The sequence below is a fragment of the Aethalodelphis obliquidens genome, unplaced genomic scaffold, assembly GCF_003676395.1.
Source record: "Aethalodelphis obliquidens isolate GAN/ISIS:26980383/991018 unplaced genomic scaffold, ASM367639v1 scaffold57, whole genome shotgun sequence".
Classification (NCBI taxonomy): domain Eukaryota; kingdom Metazoa; phylum Chordata; class Mammalia; order Artiodactyla; family Delphinidae; genus Aethalodelphis; species Aethalodelphis obliquidens.
In genome coordinates this window covers 4632450-4656330 of record NW_020838001.1, presented here as the reverse complement: position 1 = coordinate 4656330, position 23881 = coordinate 4632450, and the positions used below count along the sequence as shown (strand labels likewise).

Here is a 23881-nt window from a genome sequence, read left to right as displayed (position 1 = left end):
CCCCTTCCCCTTCTTAATCACCCTCTTTTGGCTTTCTCCCACCCATCTGGCCATTTTTACCCACTCCTTATGGAGTCCTGTGGGTGAGGCTGAGGGATACAGGTTCCCCCCTGCCTTCTTGCTCCTCTTCTCGTTGTCTCTCAGTGTCCCCACCCGTCTTCCTTTTTCCCTGTCGGGGAGCTCTTCTGCCAGTACCCTTGGCTTCTAACAGCGTTTATGAATGATCCTAGGCCTGCCCCTAGCCCATATGTGGGACTGCAGATACTTCAAATGCAGCATGCCCCAAGATGTATTTTTCCCCACTCCCTTTTCCTTTTTTCTCCAAATCTCCTCTTCCTGCACATACCTCCTTGAATGGTACCCACATCCACACAGTGGAGCGACTCAAACTCAGAAAGCCCATGGCTCAGCTCTGTCCCTTCTTCCTTGTCCCCTCTGTGGCTGCCTCATCGTCCTCCCGGATGGCTGTAATAGTTTCTCTCCTGGTTTTCCTGCCTTGAGTCTTTCTTCTCTCCATACTGGTGGCACTTTCAAATGTGCAAATCTCAGCTTATCTCTTGCTTTTTTTTTTTTTGAAGTTTTGAATTTTATTTTGTTCATTTTTTATACAGCAGGTTCTTATTAGTTCTCTTGCTTTCTTAAAATCTTTAAATGTCTACCCATTGCCAAAAGAAAAACTTTTAAATTCTTTAACAGGACCTGGAAAATCATTTGTGCCCCTGATCTCTCCAGCATCACCTTTCCTCATGCTTGTGCTCTGGCCTTTGGTTCTCCCTGGTTGTAGAGCTTTTGCATATGTTGTTTCCATCACTCAAGATGAGTTCATTCCTCCTCCTGTCCCACTGCTCCCTCCTGCACTTTGAGGTCATTTTCCTGACACTCCACTCACATTGTGCCTGTCCCCTGTGCCCCTGCACGTATCATGGTGAGTTGTGTTTGGTTACTTGCCTTCCTCCCCTGTTAATCAGCAAGGCCTTTGCCTTTTTTTTGGACCATGTCTTCTATCCCTGATCCCAGTGCTTAGCATAATGCATGGCACGAGGCACCTTCTCAGGGAGTTCACGTCCAGGTTGAGAAAGGTGAGAAGGGAAAAAGAAAAGAAAACTTAATGTGCAAAGGAATGATGAAGCCCATCAACAAGGCCTGCTGTGTGCAGCTGATCGATGTGGACATAGTGCCTTTCACCCAGAAAATAAAGATATTCTACCAAGCATTGGTCACTTTTCTCTCCTCTGCATGTTTCGGTTTCGCTGCCTCCCGTCCTGGTGCAGGGCCTCAGCACCGCCCGCACCACCCCTTCACCTGGTGTGCTTCACCCCGTTCCTCTTCCATCGCTTGTGGTATCTTGCTCCCCTAGTCAGCCTCTCTGTTTCTGGTGTCTCAACTTCCTGTTCTACTTGATGCTTTCCCAGTGCCTGCAAACATGCTTAAGCTTCCCCTTCCTAAAAGGAAATCACATTCCTCCAGATCTTCCCCCACTTAAGCAAATGCTCGGTCTTACATCACAGGTAAATTTTTGGAAGCAGTGAATCTCAGTGACTGGTTTACGTCTTCACTCTCCTTTCAATTCTCATTCCTGACCCCTCCACTGAAGCCCTTCTCAGTCACCAGGTTTCTCTTTGTGACTTTTGTCTTTGACTTTTCTGGTGAACTGCCCAGCCGTTTATCATCTCTTTTACTGGATGTTGACATTCCCCAACCTTCTGTCCTCAGTCTTCTCCATTTAAGCATTCTCTGGGTTGTCGCATTAATAGTCCCTTCGGCTCTCACTTCTACACAGAAAACTTGCAAATCTCCAAGCAGATCTTTTGATCTCTAGGCTATCTGCCTACCAGTCATTTCTGCCTCTCTGGTGGTCATGAAAACACCTCAGGACTTGCCATATTCCGCGCTGCATTCGTGGTTTACGCTCTCGTTCCCTGTTGAATGTGTCTGCCGTATCTTGGGACTGGCCCTTGCTCCCAGAGGGGTACGCCAGAGATCCTAACCTCGTCTTTCCCTGCCCCTTATCCCACGCTGCTCACGTCTAGTCAGTCCATTTTCATGAGCAGCATCTCCTGCACCCCTCTGCTTCTGTTTCTGCCCACTGCCGTATCCTGAGTGTAGGCCCTCTCTCTTCAGTATTATTGCCCCATGTCCCAACTCCCTGTTTCTAATTTACTCCTTACTTCCCTCACCCTTCAAGCTATCCTGGATACACTTTTCAGAATTATTTTCTAAAAATTGAAATTGATCATGTCATTTCTTTATTTTAAAACGACGTTCGTTGGCTCCCTCAGTCCTACAGGTTAGTGTTCAAAATTCTTAGGCCAGCATCACAGCCTTTCAAAACTGGGTCACACTTCTTTATTTTTAAAACGGTCTCGGCTTTTATTCTCTATTTTAAACAACTAAAATATTCAAACACTCACACACACACACAGATGTGTGAGTACATCTCCTCTTGTATCTGGTTGCTCCTGAATGCTGGCAGAGGCGGTGAATACTTTTCAGAGCCCCTGAGGAGAAGGAAACCCATTTTCCTTCCTCATACCTGCCTTCCTAGCGTCATTTTTAATATTCTTCCTTTCATTTCCTTCCACAGAGCTCATTGCCAGACTTGTGTAGGTTTATGGCTTTACTTAAACTATAAGCCTTTAAAAAGCATAAGCAGACATGATTTCCCGCCACCCCTCCCGGTTCTCAGTTCATTCCCTTCCCTCAAACCCCTTCTTCTGCAGCCATACGGCCTCCCTTACAAAGGCCTCTTGCACTTTGATCACACCACACCGTGCTTACCCCAGGGCTTTTTCTCCAACTGAGAATGTACGTTCCTTTATCTTTTCAAACTCTGGGACTTCCCCTCAGTGTTCAACTCCCCGCCCTCCTGTGTTTACACAAAACTTTATATATTATCTTTCACATGGTATTCAGTGCAATGAGAGGTAGTGTACAACCCAGCAGTTAAGAGTGTGAACTCTGGGGCTAAAATGCTTGGATGTGAATCCTGGATCTACCACCTAAAAGTTATATGACCTGGGATAAAGTATTTAACTTCTGTGCCTCAGATTCTTCACTTTGTGGTATGTTAGGAGAGGATTAGTGAATTAGCACATGTAAAGTGCTTAGAATAGACCTGTTAAGTGTTAACTAATGTTACTGTTGTTTGATAATGTTTTTTCAAGATACATCATTCCGGAGCCTCAACCCTGGAGATTCTTTTTTTTTTTTTTTTTTTTTGCGGTACGCGGGCCTCTCCCGTTGCGGAGCACAGGCTTCGGACGCGCAGGCTCAGCGGCCATGGCTCACGGGCCCCGCCGCTCCATGGCATGTGGGGTCTTCCCGGACCGGGGCGTGAACCCGCGTCCCCTGCATCGGCAGGCGGACTCCCAACCACTGTGCCACCAGGGAAGTCCTGGAGATTCTTATTCATTAGCTCTGGATGGGTCTTTGCAGGGCTCTGGGCAGGGGCAGCAGTGTCATCTCTCTAGCTTGAGAGCCTAGCACAGTACCTGGACTGTGCAGTCGTCAGTTACTTACTGGATGCCTGCAGTGTGCTAAATACTGTCCCGGGTACTTGAGACACCGAGATGAAAAAACTGACAAAACCTTCTAGTGGGGAAGATGGGCAGTATATAAAAGGATGGGAAATACGTATAATATGCTATCAGATAATGGTAGGTGCTGAATGGGGAGTGGGGGTGGACACAGGATAAAGGGGTTTGGTTGGGAGTGGGTTCTGTTTTAAAGAGGGTAACTGGGGAAGGCTGAGTTTCCGAGAAGGTGATGTTTGAACTGAGACCTGTGTAAAATGAGCGTGCAAGCTGGGGGAAGAGCATTAGAGAGAGAGGGGACGGCAAGTGCACGGCCCTCGGATGGTGATGGGCTTGGTGTGTTCAAGGAGCAGCACAGTCTTGAACGATGGAGTGGTGCAGTAGGAGATGGGCTCAGGGAGGAAGGAGGAGCTCTTGGTAGACAGGCCACGGGAAGGACTTTGGATTTTGTTGTGATGTGGGAAGGCATGGAGGATTCTGACCAGGAGTCTTTTTAAAAGACCATGGTCGGTGTGGGGAAAGTAGGCTGTGGGAGATGTGTGGAAGCCATGAGGCTGCTACAGTTACCCGTAACTCGTCCACCCATCCGTCATCCATACAGTTATCCATCATCCATCTACCCATCCATCATGCACACAGTTGTCCATAATCCATCCATCCATCCGTAATCCATACAGTTATCCATAACCCAGGCCAAGAGACTGTGGCTTGGACCAGGGCGGTGGCAGTGGAGAGAATGGGATGAGAAGTGCTCAGATTCCAAATCTCTTTTGAAGGTAGAGCTGGCTGAAAGGTCAAATGTGGAGCAGGAGAGGAAGAGAGGAAACTAAGGTAACTGCTTTTGGCTCAAGCATTTTGGTGAATGGTGGTTTCTTTTCCTGAGATGGGAAACACTGGGTTTGGGGGAGGAGAATGGGACTCTGCTCTTTGGCCATGATAAACTTGAGATGCTTAGTACAGCTGTAAGTGGACATCAGGGGAGAGGGTCAGGCTGTGGATATAAATTTGGCAATTCTCAGTTTATCGTTAGAACACAGTATAGGGAGGAATAATTTTTTCCAACTGAGAGGTGACGTAAGCCTTTCCAAAAGAGAGGACATTTGAGCAAAACTTTGAAGAATGAGTATGATTTCCAAAGTCAAGAAAGGGGAAAATGGAAAATATTTTTCACCCAAGTCCCACAGCCTTTTTCCCTGGCCTCTTGTTGAATTTGTTTAAGAAGCTGCTGACCTGGTTGATAATCTCTTTTCACTTGTATAGCCACTTAGGTTCTCTATTGAAAAGGAAACCAGAGCAGATTACATACTAACTGATAAACCACATTCTGCTATTTCTCATTGTTCACAAATTGAAAATTCGACTTGGACCATAGAGGTGCAGAATGCTAAGTGTGTTTTTGCTTCACTCCTCTGTGTTTGCTGTGAATTGGGACGTGTTGATTTTGGTGTGGAGGTTTTTCATGTGTTGTCATCTCCACTGAAGGTTGAACATTTTGGGGAAGTTTTTACTTCTGCTGTTACTGACTCTAGGCACTTGACTTGACCTGTTAATTTATAACTCAGTCAAGTTCCAGCCACAATGACCATGAGAAATTGGGACCCCTTGCTCTCTAATCATGCATATAACTCCTTTGGGCATAATATCTGTCTTGATTCTTCCTGCTTTGTGTGAAAAAAAATGTCATGTTTTGCCACTCTCCTTTACAGGTAGAATTTTAATTGGAGTAGAATATTGCTTATCTTTTTGTTTAATTTCATGATCACCCTAATCACAAATTTGGTCTCCTAAATAAAGAAAAATTACTAGATGTTTGTTAGTCAATGGGTCAAAGGTTATGCATTGAAAAAAAACTGAGTCTAAGATACTTTTAGAACTGATATAAAATTCACACTAGATAGGTGTGCCATTACCTTAAAATAATCTGTTTTAGTGCTGGGTATAGGTAGAATGTACGAAACTTCAGCTCTTATATAATACTTTTAGCCATTTTTCTATTTAGAAAAGAAATGTTGCATTAACGAAAGTAGTCATAGAATTTATTTCTAGGGCTTCCCTGGTGGCACAGTGGTTGAGAATCCGCCTGCCAATGCAGGGGACACAGGTTCGAGCCCTGGTCCGGGAAGATCCCACATGCCATGGAGCAGCTAAGCCCGTGCGCCACAACTACTGAGCCTGTGTGCCGCAACTACTGAAGCCCACGCGCCAAGAGCCCGTGCTCTGCAATGAGAGAAGCCCGCACACTGCAATGAAGAGTAGCCCCGCTCACCGCAACTAGAGAAAGCCCAGGCGCAGCAACGAAGACCCAACACAGCCAAAAATAAATAAATAAAATAAATAAATTTCGGGGGAAAAAAAAGGAATTTATCTCTAGATGGGTAAAGGCTTCTAGTCTTCAAAGTTTTTATAATAGATTTTGTCAAAATTTTGAGTTTGGGTCTTTGTCTTGAATTAGTGAGACCACTTCTACTCTAAACGTGTTTTAAATAATAACCTTGATTTTTATAAAAATTACACAGGAATGGCTATTGATGTGTGTATATTGGTTTTCAACAGCTCCACAATTCAGGATTCTAGTATTTTCATGTATACAAAGCATTCTGGACAAGAAGAAAATTCTCTCAGAACATTGTCTGGATCTTAAACTATTGCTTTTTTCCTGTGGAAAAAAATGTAAATACACAAAAATACATATAATTTAATAAACACCCAAATACAGAATAACTAAATGTTAATAATTTGTTAGACTTGTAAAGTTTTTCTTTAATAAGTAAACCTTCACCAAGAATTTGAAGACATGTTTGTCCTCCACATCTGCCCGTTCATGCTCCAGATCTCTTCTTCACTTTCCAGAGGAATCTAGTGTGAACTATTTCCATTTTTTTCTGTATTACCTAATGTGCTATTGTGGTGTATGTATCACGTAACATGTTTTTTGAGACCCAGCTATTGTTGAAATACAGATGTAGCTCATTCTTTTTAATTGCTGTATAGTATTCCTTCATAAGAATTTTTTTTTTTTTTTTCGGTCTGCGTTGGGTCTTTGTTGCTGTGTGCAGGCTTTCTCTAGTTGCGATGAGCGGGGGCTACTCTTTGTTGAGGTGCGTAGGCTCTAGGCCCACGGGCTTCAGTAGTTGTGGCACACGGGCTCTAGAGCACAGGCTCAGTAGTTGTGGCACATGCGCTTAGTTGCTCCGCGGTATGTGGGATCTTCTCAGATCAGGGATCATACTCGTGTTCCCTGCATTGGTAGGCAGATTCTTAACCACTGTGCCACCAGGGAAGTCCCAACACATTTATTCTTAATAAGAGTTCTTTATATATTCTAATAGTAATTGCTTATTTGTTAACATAAGCTCCAAATATCCTTCAGTTTCCTAAGGTGTTCCTTGCTGTCCAGCTTTATGTCTTTTGCAGGTAGCTTTCCTGAGTTTGATCTTACACTTCCATAGTACTTTATCCATTGGATTCTTACACTACAGTAGGGTGCCTTGTGGTCTAGTTTTTCCCACCCATGGAGTTGATGGGAGACTGAGTTTTACTTCTTTTTGCTCCAAAGGAGCTAGGAAACTAGTGAGTTGAATAAGCAGCCTTAAAGGTTGGTATAGTCTATCTCAGTCAAGCTGGCGTCTAGTGTGCTTTTGATGGCATCATTAGGGAGTATTCTTGGTTTTTGATTTCTCTTGCTATAATAATGGGTGTGATGTTTCTCAGTAGCTGGCCTTCTCCGAGGATATCAGGTAGGTTACTTTATTAATTTAGAACACTTTGCATTCTAAGATTTCTTTGGGAAAGTTATGTGTATGTGTAGGGTTCTTTATGTGTGGTTCTTTCAGAATAAGAGGTACATAATTAGGCTTTCTGCTGAAATATTGGAATCCACTGTCTGCCATTAAAGGCACATTGGTTGCAAACCTTTATTTTTGTTTCTGAAGCTTTGAATTAACGTGTGAGCTAATAATTAAATCAAGAAAATGGATTTTAAAAAATTATCTCCCAGTGTCCTTACTCTTGAATTCATGGTTAGTTAAGAACTTACCGTCTTTGAATAGCTGTTACTATGAAATCTGTTTTTCATTTTTTTTGAAGGGGCAACGTTAAACAAAATTATCATAGAATAATAATGACGAAGGCATCATTGACACAAGTGAACATTTTTAGTACCTTCAACCTGTGTATGAACAAAAATATATCATGATTTCGGATCAAAGTTATGGACTAGGCATTCGTTTATAGGAAACGTGTCAGAATCAGAGTTGAATCGCCTCTGAGGAAGTCTGGTGTTCATTTGTGCTGCACACACTTACTGAGCCCTTTAGTGCAACAGTGTGTTGCGCTCTTCTAGACTCAGACCTTCCAGTGTTGAATCATGTGGAGATTCACTCTAGGTGGGAAACAGGCAGGAAAGGAACACATGAACTATCAGTCAGTGGTAAGTCTTAGGTAGAAGATGAAAAGGGGGATAGTGCTGCGGAGGGAGCAGTCAGCAGCCAGATCAGTGTTGGTTCGCCCCGAGCCTGGTGGTGCATCCAGGAGGGAGGGTGCAGGAAGACTGGAAGCATTGTTTAAAGTAGAGAGAAGTGTGGCACGGCCGTTTTACTCATTTGTTCAGCATATTTATTGCGCATCTGTGCTATGTCTGGAAGTGTTCTGCAAACTGATGATCAGCGGTGAACACAAGAGGGACAGAAAAGTCTCTGTTTTTGGAGTTTACATTCTGAAAGTGGAAGCCTTACATAAACAAGAAAAATAATGTGAGGATTGGTGCATTGCAGATGGTTAGGGAAAGTAGGAAGCAATAGGATACCTTTAATGAAAATACACTGTCAAAGGATAAATTTTAAAGACGTCTATAAGATATCCAACAGATTTTTACTTGACAGTGTCCATTTCCCCCATCTTAATATACTTTTACAATAGACTCTGTGTATCAGGGTCTATTGTATTGAAACCTCAAGCATAATTTCATTGTCTTAACAAAATCCATCATCAGTCCTAGGCTTCTGGAGACAGATTATTACCTTTCCAGAAGGTAATCTTTTCAGAGTTGAAATGACATATGGTAACTTGTTTTTTGGAAGTGTTGAAGAAACAAGAGATATTGTACCTAAATTGTGTTTATAAAAGAGTATAAAATAATATAGCTCTTTTTATGTAGAGTGGAAAAAAACTTATGGAGCTAATAACTTTAAATTTATATCTGGAAAGCTGAGAGCTGATAAATTATATATCAGATTGGCATATAACTTACTTGGTAACACATAGTTTGAGTTTCAAAGTATTGTGGCTACCTCAGGACACATATTACAAAGGAAGGATATGTATTTGCAACACCAGAATTTCATGAACTCCAGAAAATGGAAGAAAAGCAAAACAAAGCATCTTTATTTATTTATTCAATTATACATACACAGTATATTAAAATCAGTCATATTTACTATCTGAAACTGCGGGGGTGCCACCAAAAGTGGATTAATATGAAGACCAAATACTTTTTTTTTTCCTTCTTTTTTGGGGGGGAAAAGAAAAAGCTTTATTTTTTTTTAGAGCAGTTTTAGGTTCACAGCAAAATTGAGCAGAAAGTACAGAGAGTTGCCCCGGCTGCACACATGCACAGTCTCCTCCACCATCAACGTCCAGCACTAGAGTAGTACGTGCGTTACAATTGATAAAGCTGCATTGACACGTCATTGTCACCCAAAGTCCGTAGTCTGCGTCAGGGTTCGGTCTTGGTGTAGTACATCCTGTGAGTTTTGATAAATGTATAATAACATGTATCCACCAATATAGTATCATACAGAATAGTTTCACTGTCCTAATAACCCTCTGTACTCAGTCTCTGTATCCCTCCCTTCCATCTTAACCCCTGGCAACCACTATCTTCATAGTTTTGCCTTTTCCTTAATGTTATATAGTTGGAATTATACAGGTTATAGACTTTTCAGATTGGCTTCTTTAACTGAGTAATATGCATTTAAGATTCGTCTGTGTCTGAATTTTCATGGTGTGATGGCTCATCTTAGTATGGAATGATATTCCATTGTCTATATATACCACTGTTTATTTACCTACTGAAGGACATCTTGGTTGCTTTCAAGTTTTGGCAGTATGAATAAAGTTGCTGTAAACATCTGTGTGCACATTTTTGTGTGGACGTGAGTTTCCAGCTCCTTTGGGTAAATACCAGGGAGTGTGATTGCTGGATTGTGTGGCAAGAGAGTATGTTGGGTTTTTTAAGAAACAGCCACACTGTCTGCCAAAGTTCCATACCATTCTGAATTCGCAGCAGCGAGGAATGAGAACTGTTGCTCCACATCCTTGCCAGCCTTTTATGCTGTCAGTGTTTTAAATTTTGGCCATTCTAATAAGTGTGTATTGGTATCTCATTTGTTGTTTTAATTTGCAATTTCCTAATGACATATGTTGAACATCTTTTCACTTGTATATTTTTTCCACCTGTATATCTTCTTTACTGAGGTGTCTGTTCAGATCTTTTGCCCATTTTTTTTAAGTTCAGTTGTTCATTTTCTTATTGTTGAGTTTTAAGAGTTCTTTATATATTTTGGGTGACAGTCCTTTATTAAATACTTTAAATATTTTGCACATATTTTCTCCCAGTCTGTGGCTTGCTTGTCTTCGCATTCTCCTTAACAGTATCCACTGCAGAACAAACATTTTTAATTTTAATGAAGTCTAGCTTATCAATTATTTCTTTCATGGTTTGTGCCTTCCGTATTGTATCTGAAAAGTCATCGCCAAACCCAAGGTTATCTAGATTTTCTTATGTTATCATCTAGGAGTTTTATAGTTTCGTGTGTGTGTGTGTATATATCTATCTTTGTTTTCTAGTTGAATTGCTAAGGAAAAATATTACCCCTTAATTTCTGTCCTGCTCTTTACATATGGGGTGATACGATATGCTTAAGGTTACACAGATAAGTAAGGTCAAGATTGAGTTTTGAGTTCACTTGGAGTTTCACTGTCACCTTTTACAGTCATTGGGACCTGAATGCTTAAGTTATTCTTTTGTGAAAATGGTTATTTGCATTTTCTGAAAGGAAGAGTTTTGTTATAGTCTTTTCTTCCATGGATCTTGGAATGAACGATTACAGGAAGGAAGTACTCAAACCGTGCATAGATTGCTAAAATGTTTAAAAATTTAATGGAATACTTTTTCCACAGAATGCTCTTGTGTTTCTTGATTGATAAGTTTATCTAGCCATTTTTGATGAAATTGTCAATACCTGAAACCTGATGTCTTACTGTTGAGAATCTCGTTTGCTGGATTATGACCTTCTTTCCTTGACCTTTAAAACCAGCGCTTTATAATGCTGAGACTCCATTTTTGTAAGTAAGACTGAAAAATTAACTGTTCCTGCTTTTACTTTTAATGCTATGCATATTTCTGCTGAAATTGTATTATTTACTTTCTAAGGCCAATTCTAGATCTTCTTACTGTTTTAAAATACACACTTTAAAATGACAATAAGCCAAACCTGGGTGGAAGAAATAGTTTATACTGTGCTTAGTTTTATCTTAGTATGTTTTAGAGCATGTCATGGAATTCATATTCGCGTTAGTTAATGCTATTCATGAGCATCTATCAGACTCACAAGAATTTTCACAGATGAATATGCATAATATAGGGCATGAAGAACATTATTCAAATTGTTAAAAAGGAGAAAAATTAAAACTTTTAAGGAATATTCCTAATTTCTCCCAGATTCATGTTGCTTCATGTTTTTGGACCTCCTTTTTCACATGTTAGATGTTAATTCTTAAATATCTGTATAACTATATGAAATAAGGAAGATTAGAAAGAAAAATGCTTAAAAGGAGGTGCTGCAATGCTAGAGATACCAAATCATTTTTTTCATCTTTTAAAATAAAAAAGTCTAATTTTTGAAGATTTCATTTGTAAATTGACTCTGTTCATTGGTGATAAATATGCATGTTGGTATAGGAAAATCCCATTTTTTACATAATGCTTTAATGGAAATGGCAGTTCTATGAAATGAAAATGACTAGTAAAAATATGAATGATTCTCATAAGCCCTTATTACATCATTTTTATTGAGGTTTTTGTGTATTCTGATTCATTAATAGAGGGGAAAAGGAGAACAGTAACATGATTTATTTCCTATAATTACTCAAATCGAATAGAATTTGTTTTCAATAAAATTCTTAGAGTCAATTGCCCAGGGAGAGGAGAGAAGGGTTGGCCTGTTTTTACAAAATGTCATGATTTTTACACATGAGACTTTGCTATTTTATCAATGATGTTGTTCACTTGCATATATTTTTAGTATAGTTTATTCCAGATTTTAAAAAATAAAACCTATGTAAGCCCAAGAAATCTCTAACACTTTTTTTTTTTTTTTTGCGGTACGCGGGCCTCTCACCGCTGCGGCCTCTCCCGTTGAGGAGCACAGGCTCCGGACGCGCAGGCTCAGCGGCCATGGCTCACGGGCCCAGTCGCTCCGCGGCATGTGGGATCTTCCCAGACCGGGGCACGAACCCGTGTCCCCTGCATCAGCAGGCGGACTCTCAACCACTGCGCCACCAGAGAAGCCCGAAATCTCTAACACTTAATGGCTCAGGATTGAGTGTTGAGGGAGAAATCTGGGATATTTATTTTATTCTGCTTATTACACAAATATCGTTTGTCTTTCAATAATTTAGACTACTTTTTAGGTGAATCTTATAGGCTGAAATATTATTTAGATTGCTATGTAATGGGTTAACTGGTGGAATTTCCAAAAGCAGATTAGTGTTTACAGTTAAATTTGCTTTATTTTTGTGGAATACCTAGAAGAAAAGGTCATTGTAAAGGATAAAGACACTTAAACTCCCCCCTCTGATGAGGCAGGGTGAGGAGGAAGAGACGGGAGAAACTGAGCTGGAAACAAGTAAGTGCTCTTAATTTCATCACCGTGGAATCTTGCCAGCATCCCTATTTTCTGCTTAGTAAACTTCAAACCACCTTAGAAAATCCTCTATTTTTTTGGATGTGTTTGTGGGGCCTTATGAATTCTTGGCATTCTGAACTGAAGATGTTTCCATGTTCTTGAGGCAGAATTTTGTTGAAACAAATAACTTTAAGCTTCTATCTGGAAAGCTTTAAGGCCTGTTAGTTTATGAAGCACCTTCAGGTTGTCGGTGAGAGTACTGTTTTCCCCCGTAGGCCTTATACTTGAAAGCGCACCCCTTTTCAGGTGTCTCACAGTTTTTGTCTGTTTTCTTCTCCTTTCCCCCCCAGCATTGTGGGGTCATTCGAGCTGGAGCTCTGCTTATATGATTGGCATGTAAGTCCTTGTGATTGGCACCTTTTACATGAGGGCCAAGGAATATATGTACATCGTGATTGTGCCCGTGTAGGTCTGTCTGAGCTTGTGTTTGTGTGTTTGTTTAATTGCTTTCTTTGACTCCAGAAAACTTGAGTTGTGTTTAGTTGTTCTTTTTTTCTTTTACCATTGCTGAAGTGATATCCACTTCAAGCAAAGAGGCTTAACGGGAGATCAGACTTTCTCCATCTTCATTCTGAGCCAGACTGCATGTGTTGGAGAGCGGAAAAGGGTAGAGTCGTGGAGAGCTGCTGCCTCCATAATCCTGAAAAGACTGCCTCAGCACCACGTGTCTTTTTTCTCCCGAGAGGCCAAGAATTTGATACGAGGATGGAGCGTGGTCAGCGTCTGGCTGTCGCTCACCGTGGCTGAAAATCCTGTTGGGCCACAGGGTACCCACCCTCCTGTGTCAGCTTTTAGTTCTCAGTAAGGAGATGACTTAGCATGTCAAGAGAGGGTTATGTGTGATGGAGTCAGTAGGCGGGATCAGATAGCAGAGGCCTTGCCTTTCCCCATGCCTGGCCACAGCCGGACCTACAAAGTGCCTCCCTCTTGTGGCGTCCAGCTTGACTGCCACGGGGCCAAGGGCAGGGCTTATTGGAAAGGTAAGCAAATGGAGAAATTCTGTCTAGGCATTTCATTCTTTTTTTTTTGGGGGGGGGGCGCCCTGCCACGTGGCTTGTGGGGTCTTAGTTCCCCGACCTGGGATTGAACCCTTGCCCTTGGCAGTGAAAGCGTGGAGTCCTAACCGCTGGACCACTGGGGAATTCCCTAGGCATTTCGTTCCTGAAGGTGTCGTTGCTCAAAGAATGGGAATAGCTTTTAGTATAAGTAACTACAAAACAATAGATAATCTAGTAGTATAATCAGTCCTGCTACAACGCGGCACATGCGTTCCTAAAAATCGCCATCCTATACAAAATAGCACAGTAAAAACCATAGGACTTAGGAGGAGGAAACGAGGTTAGGTGCACAGCACTCAAAACCTTTGCTGGTCACACACACACAAAGACAGGAACCTGATACAAGCAGAAGCACAGTTTTGCGCACATTAAATGGCTCGGAAATATATACATACTACAATAAATATGGCATTTTACCTTGAAAAAGACCTGAAGTTTGCCTGTGGAAGTGGGCGTTGGAAGAGAGTTGCAGTTTGTGAGGTACTGAAGTGGAGGAAGGAGGGTTACCCGAAATCACAGGGAAGGTGACACCAGGTGAGGATGGGTGTGGCCCCTGTCCCACACGGTGAACGGAGGTGCTAGTGGGTGATTGAGGTGTGTGTAGTTGTGTATTTTGTGTATTTCTATGCCACTCAGTGCAGCTGGGTGCAGTTTTCTGTGATCACTTAGCGTTTCTTGCAGACAAAATCACACATAAGCAAATGTGAAATCCATTTTATGCTCAGATTGTCCCCATAATATGCACATCAATCACATTGAAACAGATTCACGTTTTCAAAATAAGCTTTCTAGCGGAACTGGCTGCAGTTTATTTTATTGGAATTGAGTCCCTTTTCCTTTCTTTCTTTTCACCGTTATTGATTTCTTAATTTATATTTGTTAAGCCCATATCAGATTGATTTTTCATGCCCAGAGCACCTCCAGAGGCGAGAACGCAGCCTGAGATTTTAATTTTGCTAGTGGTAATCCACGAGGTACTTTTCCTCCTTGGTGAGTGACTCTCAGTCAGTCTCTGTCTCTGTCTGTCTGTCTCCCTGCCCCCTCTCTCCACACACACCCCTTTACCACATGCCAGGCACAGCGCTGGAGATACAGAAACTGGTATCATTCTTGTCCTCAGGAGCTCAGAGTCTCATTGACAAATTTTCAAGGCGCAGATTTAAACGTCTTGGTTGTGGATCTCCATAGGGAGCAGATGAACCAACTTCATGTGTTTCTTAGTTTGTGAACACAGGAGCACACATACCTCCCCACCCCATCTCTTACTTCCTGTGAATGTAAAGATGGGGTAAAGAGCTTGCCTGGAGGAAACACAAAGACATCATTGATTTACATAGTGAAAAGATGTGAATTTGAAAAGAGGTTGAAGAGGTCCTAAGAGACCTTGTAGTTCACCCCCCCACCCGATTTCTTGATAAACCCTAGTGGTCAGGTGTTGGAGAAGTCTCAGAGTAATGTAAATGGTATGATCCCATTTTTGTTAATCCCCCCTCCTCACTCATGTGTGTGTGTACTGCTTGTGTAAGCATACGTGATGTGGAAACATCTCCCATATTGTGAATATTAGTTACCTCAGGGGACAAGGGAAAGCTGATTAACTTCCTCTTTATACATCCTTTATTATTTGGCTTGTTTTAAGAAGCATGTTTTACTTTTTTAATTAAAAAATCTAATAACGTAGAAAATGAATAAATAATAATGATAAAAAATACCCTCAGGGCACTTTGTTTCAATCTTCCCAGTACCCTGGGGAGTTAAAACTGAACGTGATGTTTCAGGGGTGGGCTGCCCAGCAGGACTCTGAACTTGCCACAGCCTGAGATGATGTTACCTTTTCTGCAGCGACACTGTGTTGCTGTGGGGGCAGTTTGTGTGTATAGACCATTAACACCTCAGCGTCATTCTTGCCTCTCTACTACTGTGGGCACACTCTGCCTTTGATAATCATTTTGGACCCAGGTCCAGTCCTTTACATTCTCCCTGTTAGATTTCATCTTGTTATTGCGGAAATCAGTGTTCAGCATAGGTTAAGAACTGGCCTTGGATTCAGGCTGCCTGGTTCCAGATCCTCACTACCGCTGACTAGCATGAAAACTTCAGACAGGCAGTGCGTCCTCCTGAGCCTCCGTTTTCTCCTCCGGCAGTAACCATGGATTTGTGAGGTGTCACGGAGACACTGTATGCTAGAACACTCACTAGGCCAGGTGCCTGGCGGCGTGGTGAGAACCTGGTGAATGTTAGCTGTTACTGTTAGTGCGTCAGCCTCAGCTGGTCTCTCCCATCCATCATAATGAGATGGTTTTGGATTAACCATATTTGCACATCCCTCCTGACCCCAGACCATAAATCAGTCTTTCTTCTGAACGATCCTCCTGAGATCCCCAATCAATCTCTGTCTCATTCCACAGGTCCCTTCACCGACGTTGTCACCACCAACCTAAAGCTTGGCAACCCGACAGACCGAAATGTGTGTTTTAAAGTGAAGACCACGGCACCACGTAGGTACTGCGTGAGGCCCAACAGTGGGATCATTGATGCAGGGGCCTCTATTAATGTATCTGGTAAGTTCTGAGAATGAAGGCCAACAGGGTGGGCTAAAAAGGCCCCCTAGAAGTAGTGGGATCTCTTAAAGCTTGTGTGTGCAGTATAGCAAAATAATATGGTCGTTTTCTCCCCCACAAGCCCCCACCCTCTGATTAAAAAGCTCTGTGGGTCCCACTCACCTGTTGTTCTTCCATAATTAAAGTCTCTTTAGTTTAATGCTTACAGCCTTCGTGCCTCAATAGTTAGAGCAAAATTAAAGTGGTAACTTCAGACTTTGCTTCAGAATGAGTTTGGTTTTCGCTCCCTTGAAATTAAATCTGCCCTTTGGCAGTAAATAAAAAAGGGCTAAACAAACTTAATTTTACTTTGTGGGAGAAAGCTAAATGGAGTTATTTTCTTATTTAAGCTAAATGATTTCTGACATTAAGCTCATGTCATTTCCAGTGATTGGTAACTGCACTTTACTGATTGTGAAAGGGTAAGGGAGATGAAGGCTGAGGAAATTGGAATATACTCAAGGGGGCAAGTTCTGTGCATGTCTGATGGGTTTTTTCCCCTCCTGTCTGAGAGGGCATATATTTTCCAAAGTCCAAATTTTGAAAAGATGCTGGTAGAGTACCCAAATTGAGAATTGGATTTCAGAATTAAGGAGATGTAAGTGATGGGTTTGAGTTTAAATGTATTTTTAGAAATGGAATAAACTTTTAGCTCATTAGAACTTCTGGATCCAACAGTGCTTTTTGTATTTGTGGAGGAGCTGTGGGGGAGTGTGTGTTAATCCTTTAAGTATCAGGAGATTGTCACAGAAGGTTCGGCATCATTAGAAACTACTACTCATTTGAAATGGGTACCTGGCTGGCTTTTTTCATGACAGATTTTGATTGTGATACATTGGGCTATTCATTTGACACCTAAAAGAAAATGACTCACCTCTTGGGAAAGATATAAGGTGTTTCATTATCTGATCATTTCTGCAAACTCTTGTTCCCTACATCCATTGGTCTCTCTCATTATGGTGCGCTCACACCAGCTGTCCCCTTGTGTGTTTGTCCCTGAGGCTGCAAGACCTGATTTGGACTCTCGCATCGGGTTGTTATCCAGGAGAAATCAGGAGGGTGGCAGCCAGCATTTACTGAGGGTCTCCTCTGTGCTGGGCCTGCACACATGTCATCATGTAATTTCTGTTATCTGCCCTGTGCAGAATGCACTGTTACCCCCATTGTACTAAGAAGGGGGCCAGTGACAGAGCGAAGGTGTGGACCATCCTGTTTGGCTCTGATGCCCAGACGCTCTGAACTGCAGCATGCTGGTAAAGGAAGGGGCCCAGGGTGTTGGCATTTCGGTGTTCCTTGGATCCAGAGGGTTTCAGTTTTTCCATTGAAATCAAGGGCAGCTGGTATCTTTAATTCCCTTTTTTAAATTGACTTCTTCTTTACCTCTTGATTTCCTTGCCCATGTCAAATTTGAGTAAGGTTGTCAGTAGATGAGACTTAGATGTTTTCACGGTAGACATGGGGCAGCAACATCGTTTTCTGAATAGTCTCAACGGGCAGTTGTACAGTGTAGGTGTGCTTTCCAATATGAAGTATAAACGTGTGTGAGTATATGTGTATCTCTTTCAGAAAGATTCACCCCTCCCCCATCAGAGGAATGTTTTTTAAAGTAATAACGAACCCTGGGCATTTGTTTTGATTTATGTCTGCCTCCTTAAGGAAGACCAAGATTTTGTGGTTGTGGCCTTCCTTTTGCAGATAAGAAGGTAAGGTTCAGAGAGTGGGCGTGAATACCTACAGGCACATGGGTGATTAGTGGCCGAGCTAGTATTTGAAGCCAGGTGTCTGTCCTGATCTAGTGGCTCTTTGGTGACACTGAACTGCCTCAACAGTGTTAGGGGATGGCCCCACTTACAAATGAATGTAAAACAAAATACCTTGGCTCTCAAAATGTCATGTACTTGGGGGAAAAAGCCACTGAATAACAAAATGTCCATGTGTCTGCAGACCTTCCTCCTAATGAGACAAGATTATGTTTACACATGAGAAAGGCCTCCTTTGTTTTTATTTGGTGTGTATCGGTCTCAGTGCTTGGGGTGCACCTGGGTAAAGCCAGATTTTGTTGCATTTTCGGGACAGCCTCATCAGTCGGCAGAGGAGACCAGCCTCCACTTGCTGTAGTTTTCCGTGCTGAGGGGCCGCTGTACCGTTTATTAGACGTTCATGTCTTGGGGTAAAAGCACTGCACTTTCCCAAGGGTCTTGTTAAAATGCAGCCACGTGATGGCATCTGGGTGAGGACGTGGGGTTCCCGGGTCCCTGCGGGTGAGAGAGACTGTCCTCAGGAGAAGGAGGCGCTCGGCGGCCGGCCTTCCCTTCCCGCGCGCATGAGCGCGCGGCTGAGCTGGGCTGCACCCGCTCTACTCAGAGGGCGTTAGAGCTGGGCTTCGGAAACCTGAACCGGGAAGCCCAACCCTGCTGTTTAGCCTGTCGGCTGACCTGTGCCGATACTCTTAACCACCCGAGGTTCCAGTTTTCTCATTTGTGAGGTGGAGAGAGTGGTATCTGCCTCACAGAGTATTTACCAATGCTGAAGGATTTTAACGGGAAGCGTGGTACGAGAGTGGGATTGCATTTTTCTTCCACTAGCTTTGACAAAAACTGGCTAGTTTCTGTTGAAGGTGGATCGTACATATTTGAATTGCCTTTTTAGAAATAAATCAATCCTATACATTTTACTAATTTATGAAATTTTTCTAATTTAAGGAGAAATTTTTGTTTTTCTTCTTTCTATAATATGCATTTGTTTTATAGTGAAAAGTCACTAGTAAATTTTCAAATACAGTCTATGAAAAGGAGGTCATCAAATCAACTGAAAATACTACCAGCATTGCCCTGCCTACCACACAGAATGTCACAGCATACCTGAAAAGGACATGACTAGTACATTATTTTTTTCCCATCTCTGAAAACCCTTGGGATGTGCTAGCTGACAGGAAAGGTTATAAATCATTCTTTGAGAGAGGGGGGCAAGGAGGAGGGGAAAGAGGAGGAGGGGGATGGTATCCACCCATGGAGCTGGCAACACAGACTGAGGTCTGAGGGCACACAGATCAGGGTTTTGATGGGGGATTGAGACTTTCCAGCTGTCAGATGTCTTTCAGACACACCCTGTGAAACTCTTCTCAGCTGTCAGCTTAATCTGATATTCGCAGGACCTTACATTATGCATCGAAAGTCCAGACGCTGACCTGTCATGTCTCTTCTTCAGAAGACGGCACGTCACTCATTGGGCCCTTAAAAAAAACACAACAACTCTTGTATAAACTCAGGTGGTAAAGTTACAGTTGGAAACAGGTATAACCTAAACTTCTTGTGTCGGTAGGTGAAAACATGTGGACTTTGCAAAGGAGTGTTTGGGGATCCGGTCACTCGGGTCTCTGACTCCTTTTCTTTGTCCTTTAGATAGGTGCTCCTTGCATCTCCTTCTGACAGCCCCTTCTGGGATCTGTGCCTGTTGGATGAGGCAGGCAGTAGGTGGGAGGGTGCTGGGTGCTTTGTGTTTGCATTAATTGGCCCAGAATGCCATGGTTTTGGCCCCTTGCCCCTTGATACGCACCATCTGCTAGAGACGGTTTTAAATTATTCAAATCTGGACTTCAGCAAAATAGGCACACTTAAATGGAGATTGGAGGAGAGGAGATTGGATTTTCTCCTCTAGAGATTTTAAATGCAAGGAAAATAGAACTTTTTGAATTAATGAATTGTTTGAAGCAGTGGGGGGTCTCTCCATTTGTTCTAGCTTTACAAAATTAAATCTGTTTTCTGAACTGTCTGGTGGGAAAATATTTTTAAGGTAGACAATTTCTGAAAATGTCTGTGGTAAGCTGTTAGTGTTGTGGATTTTTTTGTTTTAATACTGCAGTTTCATAATGAGGGGGTTTTCCATTAATATTCCAAACCATGTTTGCCAGCGGATACAGCAGGTGAAGTGGTAAAATTATGGGCCCATCAAAAATGCTTAGGCTTCCTGTAATATGATATTAAGTTTAATATTTTTATAGCCTTCACTGAATTCTAATTTCACTAAAGTAGCAAGCACGCTTCCATTTGCAGTTCAATTATGCATATTGGTTGCCTTTGTACCAAGGAAATTAGAAATGCAAAATATCTGTTTGGTGGGGGGGGCATTGGAAAGAGTCATTAAAGATACCAATATTTAGGTACAGATACACTTTACTAAGTGTACCCTGGGAATTGAAAATGAATTAAAGACAAACCAACACAAATCTTCTAGTGTCTGAATCTGTGTTTTAAATTAAAATCCAGAGAATTAAGGAGCAGTGTTTATTCCTGACATATAGCCCTTTTCAGCACTTATTTCAGTCACATTTAAAGCGTAAAGTTCTTCCAGTAAAATCCCGAGGACAGAGAATGCATATCAGCAGCTCTTCTTGGATGGAAACATCGGTCAGGTAACGTAATTGGGTGGTACTACAATTGATAATTAATCCTTTTAAGATTTTGCTGACTCGGTTTAAAGGAGGTGCTTGCTTGCCCTGGACCAGCCAACCTTGGGGTGCAGCTTTTAGGTGGTTAGCGTCCGGAGTATAAGTGCCGCCCTTAGAGAAAGAAGTCAGGGATTCATCCGCCAAGTGCTGATAGTGGGGGCTAAACTTGGGGGTTAGGGCATCTTAACAGCCACATTCTTCTTCGACTGATCGTTTGCTTGGGAAGTCTCCGATAAACAGAACCTTTTCCTAAGTGGTTTTCACGAACCAGCTTTATGACTCTCAGATAAGAACAACTCACATTCATACTTAAAAGATGTCTTTAATCTTTTTCACCAGATGAGATTCTGGTTTTTAAAAAAAGGGGGGAAGTACCAACAGTAATTAAGCTTAATCGTGCTTCTAAAGATTTTTTTAAAGTTTACTGTAGGGACTTCCCTTGGTGGCGCAGTGGTTGGGAGCCTGCCTGCCAGTGCGGGGGACCCGGTTTCGAGCCCTGGTCCGGGGGGATCCCACATGCCGCGGAGCCGCTGGGCCCGTGCACCACAGCTACTGAAGCCCGTGTGCCGTAACTACTGAGGCCCGCGCACCTGGAGCCCATGCTCCGCGGCAGGGGAGGCCACTGCAGTGGGAGGCCCACGCCCCACAATGGGGGGTACCCCCCGCTCGCCACAACTTGAGGGGGCCCGCGTGCAGCAACGAAGACCCAACACAGCCAAAACTAAATAAGTAAATAAATTTATTAAAAAAAAAGGTTACTGTAATATTGAAGTTTCTTAAGGAGAATCCTAGGTTTCACTTTTTATGAGTGTAACACAATTTCCTTAGTTTTTACATTTTTCAAAGATCATGATCAAGAGGACTTTATCCAAGTACATTCAGTACACCTCACTTAGCTGAAGTACATTCAGTACAGCTCACTACAGCGTGGCCGAGGAGCAGCCAAAAGTAATGTTCCTTTCACTGGTTACAGCACCTTTTGCACATTCTACACTTAGGCTCCCTAGTCTTGACTGTCCTGTTTATACTCTTACCTTAGACTCTCTGTTAACCCTGTTCTGATGTCCAGCCCATCACAGGCCAGAGTGAAGGGCAAGGGCTGCGAGCGGTGGCCACAGTGAAGGCCTGGACAGGAACACCGCAGAGAACAAGTACGGGAAGGTAACAGCAGGGATCTGGGGTTGCCCGAACCTCAGGGCACACCGTTCTCCCTGTGCAGTGGGTCAGTCCCGAGAGACCTTGCTTGTGGGTCATATTAAGGTGGCATGTAATGGATGTTGATGATCAGAACACGAGAGTACTCAGGAAAGGCTGTGTGGTATTCCAGTATGAAGTGTTAGTGGAGATAGGAAAGTGTGTTGGAGCTTTGAAAAAAGATGTGCATTTTAAAAGATATTTATAAAAAAGAGTGAGTCAGCCGTGTTCTTCGGCCAGTGATTGTACATTGCACACCTCATTTTCCAGTGATACTGGGGTACATTTGCACTGTAAACTCTGCACAGATAAATCAATAAGACTCTGAGGGATTTGTTATCTGAGATGGGCTGTACTGAACTGGAAACTCCTGTAGAGAGCACAAAGACAATTCAGTGTCAACCAATTTATAAATAGATAAAATTAATTATTTACTCTCTAGACTCTTAGTTCCATCCATGGGTCCCTGAATAGACAGAAGTCCAGGGAAGTAGTCATGTTTCCAACATTTTGAGCATCCTGAAGGAAGTAATAAATTTACTCACGATAAGGGCACCCAGTCTCACTAAAATGTCCGCTTTGCTTTACGCTAGAACTCTGTCCCCTCATTGTGGAATACTGGTTATCATAAGCTGATGACAGAGTGCTGGTGTGTCTCTGATTAGTTTCAAAAAAGTGGAGCAGTGACTTCATTATGACATTGTAAATGCAGTTTAGTAGAGAACAGTCTTTTGACAGAGGCATGAAAGCAAAGCCAGAGAATGCGAGAGCACAGTGGTGATGAGAGGATTGGAAACCACTGTCTTAAACCACGAGATGAAGAGTGAGTGGCTCTGGGAAGTGGGGCAGAAGAGAAGACAGCGGGTTGAGGATTAAAGAGGGTTTCCTGTCTCTGTGCTGCCCAGGGAGATTTCTGGGGGGAGCATGATTCCAGAGGGCTTTGAATGTTGGAAGGGAAGAGGGGGCATACTCCTCAACCAGTGGAAAGCTGCAGATTAGTTCCCAGAATGTGAGGTAGCAAAGCATGAAGTCCTGGTCTCAGCTTAATTGGGTAGAAAAGGCGAACATGTGGGGAGAACTCTGTATCAGTAGTGTCCGCTGATAGAATAAGATCCCCAGTAAGATGAGAGTGTGAAATAGCATTCTAGTAGGAGCTGCGGCGTGAGGAGGTGTCGTGCAGCACGTGTTCTCCAGGTAGGGTGCCTGGACCGGCGGCAGCAGCTGGGAACAGGTTAGAAATACGTGTTCTCAGCCCCACCTGTTGAATCAGAAACTGGAGGTGGGACCCTGCCACCTGTGTTTTGACAGGCACTCCAGGTGGGTCTGATGCACGCTGAAGCTGGAGACCCCCTCATGACAGAGTCAGACTAGTGGCAGGTTCAGAGTCAGATGAAGCCCGGGGAGGTGTGACATACTGAGATGTGAGTAGGGCAGGGGGACCGAGAGGGATGTGGCAGCCTCCTAGGCCCAACATGATAAGAGGAGACTTGGGTAACGACAGGAGAATACCTGTGTGCGGGGGTGTGGCCAGCACCATGTGCACACCTGTTGGACCAGCAGGGAAGCCTGTTGTTGGATCATATCAGTAAACTGAGAGAACCAGGCTGTGGACTTGAATTGATTGTTTTTTACTTGGGAAATAGGCTTTTTTTTTTGTAGCAGGTTTTTGGTCCGAGGAATATCGTGATGGTGAGTAGGGTGTTTAGGGGGAGATTAAATTTGTAGCGTTTTAGGGCTCTGCAGGGCAGCTTGTCTGAGGGAGAGGCCGGGAGGAGGCGGGGAGATCTAGCTGGAGAGGCTTAGGTGTTGGGGGGTGGGGTGAGCTGAGATTGTGGTCATGTGAACAAGGAGAGGGACATTTTAAAGATAAAATTCTGAGATTAAAAAAATAATAAAGCGTGTGTCGAGTTGCTTGTTAGACTTTTATTCATGTGCTCTGTTGCCATTATTATGATGCAGATGAAAATGATCTGTGACCTGCTCAGGTTCTCATAAGAAGCTTTTATGCTGCATTTAATCAAGTCATCTCTCTGAGGGGTGTGTGTGTGTGTGTGTGTGTGTGTGTGTGTGTGTGTGTGTGTGT

At 42.9% G+C, this 23881-nt stretch overlaps 1 protein-coding gene across 3 annotated transcripts in view; it reads left to right on the top strand.

The window, feature by feature from the left end:
• Nucleotides 1-23881, top strand: part of VAPB (VAMP associated protein B and C) — a 48008-nt gene that overhangs the window by 10517 nt on the left and 13610 nt on the right. Inside the window, exons 1-2 of one of the 3 annotated variants that reach the window (XM_027086894.1) lie at nucleotides 12376-12439; nucleotides 15966-16118. In XM_027086894.1, coding sequence (XP_026942695.1) covers nucleotides 12391-12439; nucleotides 15966-16118 — 202 coding nt within the window. In that variant the 5' untranslated portion in view covers nucleotides 12376-12390. Of the gene's footprint in view, nucleotides 1-12375; nucleotides 12440-15965; nucleotides 16119-23881 lie in introns of those variants that run through there. The other 2 variants (XM_027086895.1, XM_027086893.1) reach the window with 2 other exon arrangements.